This window comes from Gopherus flavomarginatus, chromosome 19, assembly GCF_025201925.1.
Source record: "Gopherus flavomarginatus isolate rGopFla2 chromosome 19, rGopFla2.mat.asm, whole genome shotgun sequence".
NCBI classification, from domain to species: domain Eukaryota; kingdom Metazoa; phylum Chordata; order Testudines; family Testudinidae; genus Gopherus; species Gopherus flavomarginatus.
In genome coordinates, this window is record NC_066635.1 from 17308798 (window position 1) to 17325289 (window position 16492).

Genomic DNA, 16492 nt, shown 5'->3' on the forward strand with positions numbered 1-16492 from the left:
GACAATACCCTTTGCCTTGTCTGTTGTACTTTCTGCTAAGAGCCGTATGGTTAGTGGTTTCAGAATTATTCAAGAAACATCCATTCTCTAGAACAATGGGGAATTTCCTTATATGTGTTTAATGAGTTTGTTCTTCTGTAAGAACTGAAATGTGAACGTCAGAGCACAGAAGCGGACTGAAAGATTCACTCTGAATATTACCTTAATTGACAACATACAATGAAGTCTCACAGTTGTTTATTATATAATTAATTCATAACCATTTTAGTACACATTTCCATATTGTTTAATGCTTTTATTTTTTTAAGCTCAGGGACACCCAAACTTCACCCAACTGAGAGTCATAGAAGCAGCTTGCCAGGTGCTAGAAGGCTGTACCTAGTTTGTAAAAATGGTGCAAGTTGATATCACTTTCATCCGTAATACAGAGGTTTAGGGCTTGGAGACTACATATCCCAGCATGCAATGCCTGATCATGATTGGGCTGCTCCGATTTGCTGGGCTGCATTTGATTACATGCCTCCCTTTGGCCACATCAGTTTAACTCATGTAGCTGTCTGCATGCAACGCTCTACTGTGGAAAACAAAGATCTTTGTACTGTTGGAGTAAAAACAGTGGTAACAAAGTCATAGCTACATATTCTTCTCTACATTTTTGTTTATTGAGACAAACTAATTAAAAGGCACAAACATAGGGCATATGTTTACATGGACATTATAACAAACATATACATTAAAAGTGTAGGAATGTGTTTCCTTCCTGCTAAACAGAAAGTTCCTAAGCTTTTATATATACAAAAGTTGTACAATTTGATGTCCTAAAGTACAAAAGATCATTTATAAAATTATTTTACACTAAGTTCTATTTTTTTGTTTTACTATGTAGTCCAAGCCCCTAGAACGATTTCGCATAATGAAACAGATACCTGTCCCCTGACCTAGAAGTCTGGTACTTGCTGCTTGTACTGACCTGGCAGGGTATCAACGGAAGCAACCCATTTTCACTAGTCAATCCTGCTAAGATTCTGTATAGTGTGTACACACTAATCTCCATTGCTTTCAACTTCATTAAGATAAAAACAACTCTAATTTTTTTTTTTTTTAAATGTAGAGTCTTGGGTTTAGGGTGTCTTTTTTAAACAAAGTTTTAAAAATGTGAATATGTGACATGATAGTCTAAAAAGTATATCTGTTTCCCTATATTTTGCTTTCTACTTTATGTACAGATAAACAGTCTAAGAAATAAAAAGCACATGTAGTTTTAACATGTGTAGCCATTTGTGGAGTACTTCTGGGCTGGACACGCCACAAACACCACAAATTGATAGAAATGTGTTAACACAATAGAAGAATAAAGTAAAAATGATGATGTTTGAAAATATTTACAAAGTTGAACAGATCTGCACGACACTTGATTAAGAAATACGGGAGAAATTAAAGACGCTCTTGGCTTGTCCTGAAGGGGCATCATACCTAGTTAGTGGTTAGAATAAAAACTGTATACAATTTAATATAAGACAAAAACTTCTAGTGAACAACTAACACATCTGTCCCCTGCTGCAACATCAACAGGTTCTGATTGGGAGAGAGAGGGCATATACATCACACCCCAGCGCTTCCAGAGTCTTCCAGCTTAAAGCAATATTTTAATAAGATTCAAAGCGTTCCTTTTGCTCCTAGATAAGAGTCCCATGGGGTTTTGACTGTTTAGAGACCATGTTTACAGACATTTCAACTCCTCTTCTGTCAGCCATGGCTGTTTCTTACCAAACATTAACAGTTTAAAAAAAATGTTGACTACAATGCTACATTTCCTTAGGGTAATATGTTGGCTAATATTTACATCTCCAAATATCAGGTCACAATCCCTATTATATGTTGAAGTTAGAATGATAAGTTAAGTTATCATATGCTTTGCATATCAGAGCTGGTATCACCTTTCCCATAGGGAATGCTGCCTGAAATTACCATATTCCCAAAGGTAAAATGCATATTTTTCTCCAAAATGCATTAAAAATGACAACATTGTAATGCATTTACTCATAAAAAACATTAACACAGACAAAGATACTACACTAGCTCTGAATCAGTGGATTTAGAACTGGCAAGTTAAAATTAGCCATCCACCCTGTCAAGCATATAGAGGGGTCTTTGCTAGTGTTTGGATTAAAATCATTTCCTAGTCTATAATTTGTGGGATAAAACAGTAATGCTGATTTTTAATGACTGGTGTTTAACTGTGGCAAGTAACCACCTTTCTATTTCAACATCATCATCGTCAGCTAACAGTAAAACTTGCTTTAAACAAAGTGATAAGTTACAAACTCTAGTTTGAACAAGATGAGCCAAATCAACAGGGAAAGATGCTATTAGGGTCTTTAACTGGTGCATGTTAAGCCAGTTATTTAGTTTGACTTTATTATTATATTATTAACATCACTATTATTATTATTATTATTAACTAAAAAACCTGCTGGTAAGGATTCAGTTTTAATCCCCTTTAATACTGTTTAGATTCTTTACCAAGGAGGAGATGTGGGCAAGGCTTGAGGCAGGAAAGGCATGCTCTCTACCGGTCTCATTGCTATATTTAATGGACCTGCTAACGTCATTGGTGTTTGGAGATTCATAGGAGATGTTATAGTGACTGGATGCGCTATATTCACTGGAGCAGTTACTGGGGTAGGTAAATTGACCGGTGTTGTGAGCGTTAATGGAGATGTCATGGATAATGGACTTGTTATAGTTACAGGATGCCCTAGGTTCATCGGACTGGATATATTAACTGCACTTGATACATTTACTGGACTTCTCATGCTCATTGCAGCTGCCACTGTGACTGGGTTTGTGATAGTCCCAGAAGCCACAGAGGACGTTATATTGAATGGAGTAGTAAGAGTCACAGGCGTAGTAGCAGCAGTGGAGGTTTGGCACAAGTTAGCAGCTTCTAAAAATGAGACATAAAAAGACAAAAAGTTTTAAACACATAAAAAAACATGGACAAGATTAAAAAAACCAAGAACAAGTTCTGGAATAATTTTCTTCAGAAAATATTAGTAAGTTAACGGTTAACATTCTACAGCCTACAATAAATATAACTTTCATGCAGCTCATTTGAATTCAAAATTCTTTCCTGAGAAGTCAAGTGAGGTTGTCTTATAAAGAGGGTTTTGATGTTCACAAAAACAGTATTGTACAATCAGAAAAATCCTCTCAAGAGGAACATTATAAGTAGAGAAGAGAGTGTACATACCGAATGGTACGTACTCTATAGCCTTCTCAAAGGTGAATTGACATTCTGTGAAGGTTTTAAAAAGTCATTATTAGGGACTGATAAGCAAAGCTAATTTCAATGTTTACCTGCTTATTTCAGTCTTAATTATTTCCATTAAATTGTTCCACTGATCGTGGTAAGTTTATCTTAGCAATTTTCAAGTATACCCAGTCAGTAGATCTTATAACCCCCATTATCTCCTCAGCTTTTACATTAACTACAATTCTACACCAATATTTTACTTTGTTTCGCAACAGAGACTATGGCTGAACAGGCAAGAACCAAGAGGACCCTGCACTGAGATGGAGGATCCTGGGTCTGTTCCCAGTTGGGTCCAGCAAGGGCTGGACACTTTGTGGAGAAGATACAGCAAGGCTCCATGGAAGAGGCAGATGACTCCACTAGATATCAGCACCACCTGCTGGTTAGCCATAGAACAACGCTCCAAAAACAGAAGCGGGTTGGTGGACGCGGATAAAAGAAAGGGATAACTGCTAAAGAAACCGAAAAAATATATTCCGTATCAATGTTATGGCATTTTTTAAAATGTGTCTTGTTTCACATTTGTAGAGTAGGACACTAAGCTCAGTCTATATCCATATTTCAAGAAGTAAACTAAGAACTAAGAGTCCACCCTTGCCATGCAGGCTATTCAAATGTATTAAGAGAGTGTTTTCGTTTACATTAGCCCCATTTGAGGGTCACTGTTGATTGTTCAGGGTCAATAATCAGGTTCGGAGGGGAAAAAAAAAGTGTCTGGGGGGATTTAACACAATTATAACAACAAATACCTGAAATTAAATAAACTGTTCAATTTAAAAATTCCCGTGGTATTGCAAAATCAACAACATTTGGTGCTAATTAATGAGAACCAGCATGAAAAGGACCATGAACAAGAATGGAACTGACTGGTCTAGTTTTGTCTTCCAAACAGTGATTTCTTTAGCTATAACACCCTCCCATCCTCTCCCCACAGATCAGGGAGGCTCTTCAGGCACCACAGGTTTCACTAAACAGTATCAGTTTGACTCTTATTGAAAAACTTGGCACAATACTTTCCCACCCTCACCCCACCCTCCCTCTTTTTAATATAATTGTTTTTGTAAAAAGCACTTCGACAGATAAATATGGTAAGAAAGAAAGTAGAAACAAGGCATAGAAGAGAATGAGCAGAACAAGCCTCCCTTTGGTTTTCCTAAGTCTTTCATCCCCATAGCATTGGAGCACTAACCAGGTAAACTCTAATAGTTTTAAGTTATCACTGTTTATAAGAAAAAAGGTTAGGCTGTTCCTAAACAACCTATCATTGAATCAGAAAAATCTTTGTGGCAGCAGCAATCAAAGGGAGATAGCTGCCTTGTACAGAAAAAGAGGACTGGAATAACTGATAGAATATGGAGGAATTGTGAGGCGCTTGAGGGGAAAGATGGGTGGAGAAATATTTATTGTTCAAAATTAAGAGTTAATTAAAAGGAATAAATGGACAGCAGGAATTAATTATAAACCATTTAATCAGAGGGAACCACATGACAGAAATTAGAAACCAAAGGGTTGTGAAAAGAATAAACTAGAGGTAACTGGAGATTTCAAACCACACTCCAAATGAGACACTAAACTGAAGCAATCTATACCTTACACAGCAGGCACATTAAACAACAAAAGGACACTATTCAACTTTGAATACAACAGGACAGGTAGAGGTGAACAGTATCTTGGCAATAGTGACTAATCTAGTTAATTTTGTAATTAGAAGGAGGACATCAAGCAATGGAAAAAGAGTATGAATTTCACCAGACTTTGGACAAATACAGTTATGCGATGGGTACAAATGAATTAAATAAAATGGGAAAGAAGAGGGGATATGAAAAAAAAAGTGTTAAATAGAAACTGATGTCTACAAAAAAAAATGTCTATGTCTGAGATCTAACAACTGGTTGATGTTTTAAAGAAGGTCCAGAAATCACACAGAAATCAAAGGCCAAACTCTGCCTTTGAGTACAGGCACAGCTCCCATTAACTGCAAAAGGAGGCTTATGTGCACATTCAAGGGCAGAATCTGATTGAAAATAAGTAGAGAAGATCATTTGAGAAGTGAGTGTTACGTAAGGTTATCATAGATTTTTTTTAGCTTTTATTTTTATGACCAAGAATTAATTTTCATGTCAATTTTTGCCATTTCACATTCTCTATAACACTTTTCTTTTTGTAAAACAGATTAGTTTTAAAAAAACAACAAGTAAATCAATCATAGATTATGTTATTTTGTTTTACCTTTCTTCCTTGCTTTGACTGCTTCTTCCCATAATCTCAGTGTCTCTACCTGCTTTCCAGGCCAGTTTGTTACATGTTGTTGTTGTTGCTGCTGCTGCTGCTGCTTCTGGTTGCTGGTCTCCTCACTCATGCATGCTACGCCAGTCAAGTAAAAACATACACAAATTCACCTTGGAAATGTATGCTCCTTTCTACTGAAAGGATGAAGGCTTTTGTTTAAGTTAAAAACATGTTCAGAATCTTGAAAAGAGAAAGATAGGAGTGTTTAAAAACATTTAATTAGTGCTGTATTTCAGTAAAATTACCTCTCTAAGATCTAGAGAAGTGCAAGCTATGAACTGCCTGATTTCTCTTTCAGAGTGAGTGACATCTCATGGATGATAAACAAAGAGAATGAAATACAGGACTTTAAAATGGAATGGCTTCTATGGTACTTATAGAGATCAAATTTCCAGTGATCTCAAGGAGGCAGCTGAGTCAAGCTATGTGAAAACACAGCACTAATTACTTAAAAAGACACCTCTCACTCCTTCTTGAAATCAAAATTAAAAACATTTTTAGTTCACCTTCACATCAGAAAATAGCTATTTACTCCCCGGCCACAATTGCTGCTCCTGCCACTTTCATCTCTGCCTTTTGTGAGTCCCATAATACCTCCCATGAGCTGTTTAGGGTCACTGAACTAACAATGAAAGGCAGAGTAGTTGGTACTGTGGGAACAAGGACAGACTCCCAACAACCCCTACTCCAAAAACAATTCACATTTTATTTTCCACATCCAATTCAGTAAATATTTGTCAAGCTTACTAGATATTCCAACTGTCCTCAAACTTCTTGGAATAAAAGAACACATTAAATATGAACTAAAAGGCAAAATACTGTTTGAATGTTTTAAGGATGGAATTTTCAAAAGAAAATAAAGGGGTTAGACACCCAACTTCATGAGACTCCTTTGAAAATCCCAGCCTAAATCACCAACACGATGCATAGATTTAAATTTCAAATACTTTTGAGAGAGCAAGCCTGTCTCTCCTTCACTTACTTGCCACTCCAAAGTTCAGGATTCAATATTTCTGCTGAGGATATTCACAAACTTTAATACCAGAATTACAATCGTCTGGTCTGACCTCCTGTACCGCACAAGCCAAATACCACCAATGCCCAAAATGCATCAGGCAATGCAGAAAAATATTTTACTTGAAGTGCTTGTTTTGTCCAATGCTTCAAGGAAAAAACACTGACAGCCTTGATCCAAAGCTCATGGAAATCAGTGGGAGTCTTTGGCTTCACTGAGCTTTAGATCAAGCTCAAAATCCTGAACAGAAGACTTGCCAAGTTTTCAAATATTTTGCTATTAAAGGCAAATGTGTCATTTTTAAATCTACACACGTTCTGTTACTGATTTAAACTCCTGGACACTTCCCTCCTCTGCTTTTTTTTTTTTTTTTTTTTTTTTAAATTTTGCGGTTAGGGTAGTTCAGGGTGTATCCAATTGTACTCATAAGTTGAAAGACAAAGATATTAGGATCTTCATACTTAAAAATGAAAAACTATTTTCTCTCACTTCAGGGCATTCCTCTAAGAGAGAAAACAAAACTCCTAGTTCCAGACCAGTTCCACATAAACTTCAGCTCAAGAAGTTGGGGTTTCATGAAGAATCCATTTTCAAGGATCTATTTTCTGATAGGTGCAAAGAAAGTCAAAGGCAACTCATGTTGCAAAACGTTTAGAACACATATTTACTGAAGTGTTTTTAAAATGTTCACCTACTTTTACTGATGCCTTGTTTACAGGTATTACAGTTGATACTTTGGCTCTGCCCATGTGTCTTTAAATGGCTGGTGATATACGCTGCACTCAGAAGTTTACCACAGATATTACACGATACCTTTCCTTCATGACGCACCATGTGAGTCCGCAGTCTGTCTTTGGTGGCAAAGGCAGCAGTGCATGTCTACATGAAGGACAACAGCATTTTTTAAGTGTAGATCATCTTATTCCACTGGGGACCACATGGCCCATTTAAAAGTATATTTTATTTTCTAGGTGCTACCGTACCTTAGGCATGTTGACAATGTTTTGATTTTACATGGATTTACAGTGAAGCCTATCCCAAGCTACCACTTTAGAGACGGAATGTAATCTAATTGCTTAATGGAAATGGTCTTCTAAGTGTGGAACAGAAGAATACTCTATACTGCTGGGCCTACTTTGGAGCAATTTCTTAAAATAAGATTGTCTTGCATACCTAAGTGATAGATGGTTTATAAATACCTACAGTAGACAAGGGTGGTCTCTTATACAGAGTTCTCTGTATATTTCTGGTTATGATTTTTTTTTTATTACTCAGTTAGTTTAGTTCCAATCCAAAAATCAGGAAAGGGAAAACAAAGCATTTCTTTAGAGCTATTCTTTTAATTCAAAGCATTTACTTATAATATGATGAGTCATTAGAGACAGGTTGGAACGTGCATGGATGATTCCAAGCGAAACCATAGAATAGTTGATTGTTCAACACTTGTCAAGTTCTGCCTCTTGTTTTTAATCTCCAACTTACTTTCGCCATGACAATTTGCTTTCGATTTCAAGCAAAAATACTCTTATTTTATTTTCATTGCTAAACAAATCCTACACATCACTTCAGCAATCAATGTCAATTTGAGGATTTAGTCACACTGTTTTTAAAGGCAAACTTGACTTGAACAATAGGGTTTGGGGAATAGCAATTAAGCCTCTAATCTTACAAATGGTAGGCACATCATCCTCTTAAGCTGCTTCCACACTGGTATCCTAACTAACTACAAGCAGCGTAGACAGAGCCATATTCCAAACCTTGCATTCAAGGGAACCAGGTAAATCAACCCAGTCCTTGGTGGAATACTCAGTTGACAATGACTAACTGCACAATAAAACTTATGCTAATAAATCATGTTAACCCTTACTTGGCATTTGAAGGGTCTCTCTGTCGAGTGAACGTGTTTGACATGACAGCTTAAGTGATCGGGCCTGTGAAAGAACAGAGGTACAGAACATGTACCGTTACAAATAGACAGCAAGGATTCTTCAGTGAGCAGCACTGAACATTGCATTGATTGCCATTTGCAGCCCACCTCCCTTTCAAGCACAAAAAAAAAAAAAAAAAAAAAAAAAACAACAAAAACACAAACAAAAAAAACAACCCCAAACTCCCCTTACCTATAAAACAACCCGCTGCTAGAATAACGCAAAATTGTTACGCTAGGACCCAGCCAGCAAAGTTTAAAATTCAGCAGTGTGTATTATACACCTGGAAATGCTACAGTTAGTGAATTTTTAGTACTTGTAAAAAGGAGTTGCATTAACAGTTCTAGAGATTGCCATTTGCTCTAGTCACAGAACAGATACAGCACAGCCAGCAGCAATGCAAGTTCCCCCACATTGCTCTGCCAATGAATCTCAAGCTGGAAGGGGTTATGTTAAAGGCAAGATGACAGATCAGTCTCCATGCCCCATTCAATCTTTGACCCCTACAAAGACTGCTAACAAGGGGTCCAGCTAGCACCAACGGTGATGTGGTCACCTTTCCACTGTGACCTGGATTGAGGCCATCAGGTCATTTCAGAACATTGAATAACCATAAAACAGTGACAGCTTTTAGTCATGATCAAATAGTCTTAGATTGAGACCCACACCCTAAGTAAACAAGGCTCTTTATCCCCTCACCAATCTTCTAAGATGTCTGGTTCTCCTAGCCCCTTGCTATGATAGTTTAACCCTTCTTGATTACGAAAAGCCAATACTTGAGCTCGCCTGGGATTTTCTACATGGTACCTCGAGAAGCCTTTTCCACAAACACCACAGGTGTATGGTTTGGTGATGCCACCTTCATGAGACCTCACGTGATAGGTCATGCGGTCCTTCCTCTTGAAGCGCTGATTACAAATTGGACATTCAAAAGGTTTTTCATCTGAGTGGGACAGCTTATGCCGGTTGAGGTGGTACACATCCCGGAAGGCTTTTCCGCACATCTCACAAGCATGGTTCTTCTTAACAGGCTTACTGGGCTTCTTCACTGTCTGAGTCACAGCCATGGCTGTTGCACCAGCACTACTGCTGGGGTTGGTCGCAGAGGAAGATGTAGTGACCGTTGACAGGATGCCTGCGATAGTTGAAACCAATGAAGTTCGGCTGTTGTCGCCAGCAATAGTTGAGATTAGGGGCACCATTGTGGTGGGAGTTTTCTTTGGCCGTGACACTAACTTTATCCCCGTGTGGCAGGACTCATGGCGCCTCAAATGGTAGCTGTCCCTGAAAGCTTTGCTGCAGTAGGTGCATACGAAGGAGGTTTTAGGTTTTTCCTTTTTAATCCCAACAATAGCATCCTTTAATGTTTCTGGTGCAGGCTGAGGTTTCTGGGTTATTGGTAAGGGTAGAATCGGCTTCTGATCAGGTGGCTCAACAGCAGAGCTCAGGAGGGGCAGCAAACTGTTCTGTGCTGCCTGCTGTTGGTGATGTGAGGCTTCATGTGCCTAAAATCAAACATTCACACTTCAGAATTTCTGTTGGTGGGCGCTCACTCTGACATGCTGAGAACATTTACAGGCAAAGGAAAGCAAATCTTAGACCAAAAAGTCACTGGACTAACAAGTACAAGAAATTATATAAGTCTTACTGCAATGGTTTCCTGATTGGAAAACCACTTACATTTAAATCCATGTGCTGTGCACAGTCTCTGCAGTACAATCACATGAAACAATTTTTAAATATCCTGAGGGCAACATTTCTTATGGCAAATCACCAGGTATTCGTCAGGCCTTTTAACAGATTGCTTGATTTCTATCTCAATGACACTCCCTACATAAAAGTGATCATATGGAGAATATACCAGATCTGTGACAGCAGATTATGGGATGCACCAAAGGGGTTGTCCAATGTGCCAGACAAGTGTTAACATTAGCCTGATAGATGGTTACATTTAAAAACCCTGTAAAAATTAAATTGCAGCCACAGTGAACCAGGAAGAAATGAGGCATCTTACTTGAATCTCTCTCTTTGCACTACTTTGTCAATGCTGGAACTGCATTTAAATAATTTGTTTCAAGAACTGTTACACTCTAGATTTAGAGTTATATATTTATGGTTTCCTATGGCATTAACATAATGACTAAGATGCTCTAAGGTGCTCTTTGTTTATGGAAACTTATGAGAATAAAGACAAGTTTCTTTTCTCTTTATCACCAACTCTTTCACAAAAGAGAGAGGGGCTAGTCAATAAGCACTGGTAGGAATCTGGTGATTTCTGGAGCACAGACTTACAACAGAAGTTATTCTTAAAAAAAAAAAAAAATTAACTGATAAATGCTGACAAACCTGGATTGCTGCATCTCTGAGGGCAGCACTAGAAAAACCTCTATCAGACCACAATGAACATCCTTCTACTTACCAGTACCCTCTCCTACCTGAGGCTGGTAGCAGAGATGGTGCTGGGTATTTATATTGGACAACGTGTACTTCTGTAATTAAATTTAAAAATGGAGCTACTTAAACTGGTGCAACGCCCTACTAAAGACACTCAAACTGGTTTAAACCATGCTTAACATTATTTAGCTTAAAGTAACATTAAGCCAAATAAGTATAAGCGTGATTTAAACCAGTTTAAAAAGGGTATCTATAGTAGGGCTTTGCACCAGTATAACTAGATCAGTTAAAAAATCAATTTAGTTACAGCAGTGCAACGGAACAGGCCTATGGCATGAAACCAATTCTATTTAAACTTGTATTTCTATTAATGCCACATCTTTCCAAGACTACTCCTCTGTGCTTTCCTTTATTAAGTGATATGTACCTCATTTTACATGGTCTTCCCACATTTGGGATTTGCAGGTTGACTAAAAGTAGGTAATGATTTGGAGCCTACAGGACTGTCAGCTTTAATTTTGAATCAGGATTGTACCATTATTAAGCATATTCAAATTCATACTCTTTCAGCTTTACCCAATAGCCAATTGCTTAAAGCCCTTTGAAGACTTTATTTACAGAACAAATCTGTGACTTTCTATTTTGGTGGCATCCAATCCTTCTTTCCTTTGCCCCTACAGCACATCAATGATCAGAAGCAATGATTACAATATTAAGTACATCTAAGTAGGAGTTTTAAGACTTCCATGCAACACTACAATCATTCACTCATTCAGGGTGCTTATGTACTCACTTTGTCTTGCCATATTCACAAACCCTGAAGCTTCAGACCATAATAGTGTTTTTTGAAGATGGGTTGAAAGTGCACACAAGTCTTAGCCCATGTGGATGAGAATGCCTGCTTTGCAACACTCCCATACTATTTGGTGGGAGACTAGTTCACAGCTTAGCTCAAGCTGTTCCGTGTGAAAGTCCATGGCATTACTTGCTTTGATTACAACAAGCAGTTAGGGTAACTGGTCCACCTGTACTTTTTAGGTCTATTCAGAAACTTTGGATGCAACAAATATGTTGGGCTAAGTGTGGACATACCAACGTGCCTCAGTTAACAAACCCTAAACACGCATTCTTGAAGATGGGAGAAAGGGCATTCTTGGCAAATGGTGCAAGTGTGGAACTCCCTCAGAGCCTGAGTTTGCTAACAGAGCACTGGTTCCCAACCAGGGGTACATGTACTCCTGTGGGTAGATATTTGCCGAGTTTTGTAACAGGCTACACAAAAAGCACTAGTGAAGTCAGTTCAGGCTAAGATTTCATAAAGACAAAGTCTTGTTTATTCTGCTCCATATGCTATACACTGAACTGCAAGTACAATATTTTTAGTCCAATTTATTTATTTTATAATTATCTGGTGGTAATGAGAAAGTAAGCAATTTTTCAGTAATAGTGTGCTGTGACACTTCTGTATTTTTATATCTGATTTTGTAAGCAAGTAGTTTTTAACTGAGGTGAAACTTAGGGGTTTGCAAAACAAATCAGACTCCTGAAAGGGATACAGTAGTCTGGAAAGGTTGACAGCCGCTGACTTAGAGCACAGCATGAGGCTCATTTCTCCCATCAAGCTTTTGCATGACCTAAGCGATATTTTGTATTGTTTTACTTTCTCCTGTTTTATAAACTGATGCTTGCTGATGTGTAATACATACAGATGCCAAAATGGATACAATATAAAACACAAGAACATTTCATGTACTAATAACAGTACAATTTTAATTATTTTTTTTCCAGTTGCCTTTGCACAAGATTTAAAAATCTCGGTCAACAGAATCAGACGACACTTAATTGGAGCTTTCTGTTCAGAGCCTTTTCCAGTCAGGCCATACTAAATGTGTTTTCACACAGAATACAAGTGGTTAATATCCTAAGATAGCTCAAGATATACAATTTCAAAGGGAGAGCTAGCGGATCGGATAATAGGGAGTCCAAATCCTTTGGACAAGGTTCAAACTTATACAGTCTAAGGACATTTTTAAGCCTTAAAGAACCATTAGCACTGCAAGATAATACAATTATTTCTGTTGTACCAATATAAAAGTCTGACATGAAACAATGTATTCATAAGGCTGTCTGCTATGAAACCATCTCTTATATAAAGCTGCTTACCTTGGCTCTCAGATACTCCACCATTATTACCAATATTACCTTTTTAACAAAATCTGTCTGCAACAAGCAGCATACCTCAGTTTCCACGGATCCTCTATATTAGAGCTTTCTAAAGAGGGATCAGGCTGTATTTTTTCCCCTTGCTGTTATAGGAGGGAATGCACACAATGAAACAGCACCTGCTGCCTAGCTTTTGCAAGTTGTTTTTATTCACTGTTTTACTTGATGTAGCATTAATGTAAAGTCAACATTTGTGATGTTTTGATTGCCTGGAAAAAAGGTCTTCCATGCAAAACATAGTATTTCTCTCACTGAACAAACTTTCATTCCAGGAGGATAGCAAACAAAATAAAAAAAACTGTATTTCATGACCCAGGGTGATAGGCTGTGGCATTGTGAACTTCCAGTGCCAGAGGCTAAGAGATTTTTGCACTGGAGCCTTCACGTCAGAACAGCAAATTAGCATCAGTGAGTCATAACTTGAATGCCCTGTTTGAGGGATGATTTCTCCTAACGTTAACATATACAACTTTCACTTTCCAGGCAGGTACAAAGTGGTTTTCAAAATATGCATGTGCTAGAACATTAATAAAAAAAATAAATGAACCAAAGTTGCTTATTCAGTATAATCTATATTTCAAAAGGTAAAATTAATCAAGGTAACACCTAAACATGACCAATATCTTTATTAGGAAAGGAGGATAAAAATTCACTGTACACATTTAATTGCCATTAAAACTAAAATTAAGACATTTAATTATTTCCCCAACACCAACTGGCTAAGAATTACAGTTATCCACACAGGGTTTTAAATATTCCTTTTAATTATTTTTAAAAATTCCTCTACAGATGTCACAATTGAAAACCATGTGAAGTAAACATTGCCTCTCTATATTATCAGCACAGTATTTGATATTTAACAGTTACCAAACAAAAATAAAGGTGCAGATTTGTGAAATGGATTTTTAAATTATGAGCCTACTAATGATTTGTTCTTGTTCTGGTCGGATGAGGTGGATGAGGCAGTAACAAGATACTACCTATAACTTCACCAATCACCACTATGTTTAGGTACATTAGGATAAACAGTATTGTAAAGCATTTGTTTTATCAAAAATGACTCGAGACCTACTAAACAGTCCTTACAAGGTTTTAAAGTTTTATTATCTGGAAGGATGGAAGAGGAGGGAATTTCCATGTCACATCTTTATGAAGATGCTTACTAGTTATGCACCACTAATTATATTTTTGAGAAAGTAAACTGCTGAATCCTTAATCATATGAAGAAATACCTACCACAAAAACAAACTAAAAAAAGATGATGTCAGTATTTCAAAAGTACATTGCACTTAACAACAAAAAAACACAACGAAGCAACTGAATTACTGATGCTTAATATCTGTGAAAAGACTGAGCCATCAAAAAACTGTAAGACTCCACACTAAGAATAGTTGTTCTTAAAAATATATAGAAAGGGGGAGTGCAGTGTATTGAGAGGAGGCAGAATAACTGCTAACTCAAGAAAGGGAGGTGTCCCTAGAATGAGGGAACTTTACTAAGAACTTTATTTATGTTCAAATCACAACTGCCCACCAGAGTGAGAAAAATTATATCTCCTTATCCAAACTGCGCATGTCATCACTGGCACCTATGAAACTATAAAATATAGTTCCATACATCTGGTGTACAATTGAATATAAAAATATTTAATATGAAATAAGAGTTTGTATATAGAGTTTGAATTTGCAATAGCTCAGACTGTTAGATTTGTTTTCTTCTTAAGAGAACATTCTAAGCGTGTTTTCAGAGGCAGAGCACCCAAGTGAGTGACTCATCTCTTAGTCCCTGCAAGACTATTATTTTTCCTTTAAAAAGAAACGTAGCATTCGCTTTACAGATTTATTCATTCCATTCAGGTTTTCAAGCAAATGTCATGTTTTTCTTGTTTTAAAAAAGCCAGCCAGGACAAGGAGTAAGCAAGAGGTCCAGGTTTGTAGTTTTCAAGGTAAAATAATCCTCTTTGCACAAGGTGATGTGTGTGGCTTTTTTTTTTGTCCTCCTGAGAGGAGGGGAGGGTTGCAATTACATATTTCACATTGTCAAGCTACAAAGTGGTAGAAGGTTTTAGAGAACAAGCCAGTGAGTTGAAGGATCCAGGTTATAGTTCACAAACACGAGGGCAAGAGTTTTTGGGTATTTTACAGTTTCCTTTTTGGTATTGTACAAACTTTGTATTGTATTTTTGAGCATTAGGGCTGTCTTGAATACAGACAAAAACAGTGACTCGCAAGTGGAGGGATTACTCTCCCCTTCTGTGGTTTTTCTTACTTGTCTCTGTAGTACTCAGTTCTTAGGAAAACCCATCTCCCGCCCCCTATTTTAAATTAAATCCTATTTTAAATTAAGACAACATCCCTCATCAGTCACCGAGGCCGGCTGTTTCAAGAGGGATTAATTTATTCTCTCACATGCACAGTGTTTGCTCCATCGAGGTGGGGTGTTTTTGGGGGGCGGGGAACCCCACAATTATGATGATGATGATTTGCAATCAAAGGGTAAAAAAATCGACAAAACATTTTTACAAAAAAAAAAAATAAATAAATTGGGAGGGCAACAATTTTTTTGGCAACAAAAAAATAAAATTTGAGAAGCCCCCCCCGGCTCCGTCCCCATGAATCCCCTGCCGCTGCTCAGCCAGGCGCGCTATAGCCGGCCCACCGCAGCGCTATAACGCGGGATCCCCTCTCCCCCCGCGGCTCCCCCCTCCCCCGCCAGCCCGGGGAGGGGGGGCAGGAGGCCGGGCGGGCGCGCTGACTGACAGCCCGCTGGCCTAGCTGGAAACCGCGCGCTGCGCTGCGGCCGCTGCCCGGGGACGGAGTGGCCCCGGCCGGTGAGGGAAGGGGGGGGCCGGCCTCCCCGCGGCCTCACCTGAAAGAGGAACGCGGTCCAGTTGGCCTCCATGGCGGGGACTCCCGGGCCTCGGCGGCCTGGTCTGCGGCGGCGGCTCCGGCTCGATCCCCCCTCCCTCTCCCGGGCCCCAGCTACATGGAGCCGACAACAAAGCGGCGGCGGCGGCGGCGGCTCAACATGGCAGCGCCGAGCGGCCGCTTCCGCTAACCTCCGGGCCGCACCACTGCGGGAGCGGGGGGGGCGGGAGCGGGGAGCGCCGCCCGCCTCAGCCCTGCCGAGGAGCGCGGGCGCCGCGCCGCTGGCGGAGGTGAATCCACCCTGCTCGGCTCGCGGGCGTCGGGGGAGGGACGCCGCCTCCAGCCGCTTCCCGGAGCCCAGTAGCGCCCAGAGCCTGGCCCGTCCCCCCCGCGGCCCTACCAATGGGACCGTCCCAAGCTGGGGAAGCTGAGCTCGGGAGAGAAGATGGAGGAGAGAGAG

General features: G+C 39.1%; 1 protein-coding gene across 5 annotated transcripts; it reads right to left on the minus strand.

Annotated features, from left to right (window-relative positions):
* Window positions 1-220: 220 nt before the first annotated feature.
* On the minus strand, window positions 221-16204 carry VEZF1 (vascular endothelial zinc finger 1). 5 transcript variants are annotated; one of them, XM_050929592.1, is made up of 7 exons: window positions 16034-16204; window positions 9335-10053; window positions 8488-8551; window positions 7316-7499; window positions 5546-5680; window positions 3254-3298; window positions 221-2947 (listed from the first exon to the last, which is right to left on the minus strand). In XM_050929592.1, the coding sequence occupies exons 1-7, from the start codon at window positions 16064-16066 to the stop codon at window positions 2520-2522; spliced, it is 1608 nt and encodes a 535-aa protein (XP_050785549.1). In that variant the 5' UTR covers window positions 16067-16204; the 3' UTR covers window positions 221-2519. The 5 variants fall into 5 exon arrangements, with proteins under 5 accessions (XP_050785549.1, XP_050785547.1, XP_050785550.1 ...); XM_050929590.1 differs by having other exon boundaries at window positions 9248-10053; XM_050929593.1 differs by having other exon boundaries at window positions 9356-10053; window positions 16034-16203.
* Between the last annotated feature and the right edge of the window lie 288 nt (window positions 16205-16492).

Excerpts from the sequence above, each read along its gene's own strand:
- VEZF1 (XM_050929590.1), bottom strand. The coding sequence starts at position 16,066 with ATGGAGGCCAACTGGACCGCGTTCCTCTTTCAG. Across the intron at positions 5,681-7,315 it reads TAAACAAGGCATCAGTAAAA|CATGCATGAGTGAGGAGACC; the intron begins GTAGGTGAACAT and ends TGACTGGCGTAG. Across the intron at positions 2,948-3,253 it reads TATAGAGTACGTACCATTCG|AAGCTGCTAACTTGTGCCAA; the intron begins GTATGTACACTC and ends TCTCATTTTTAG.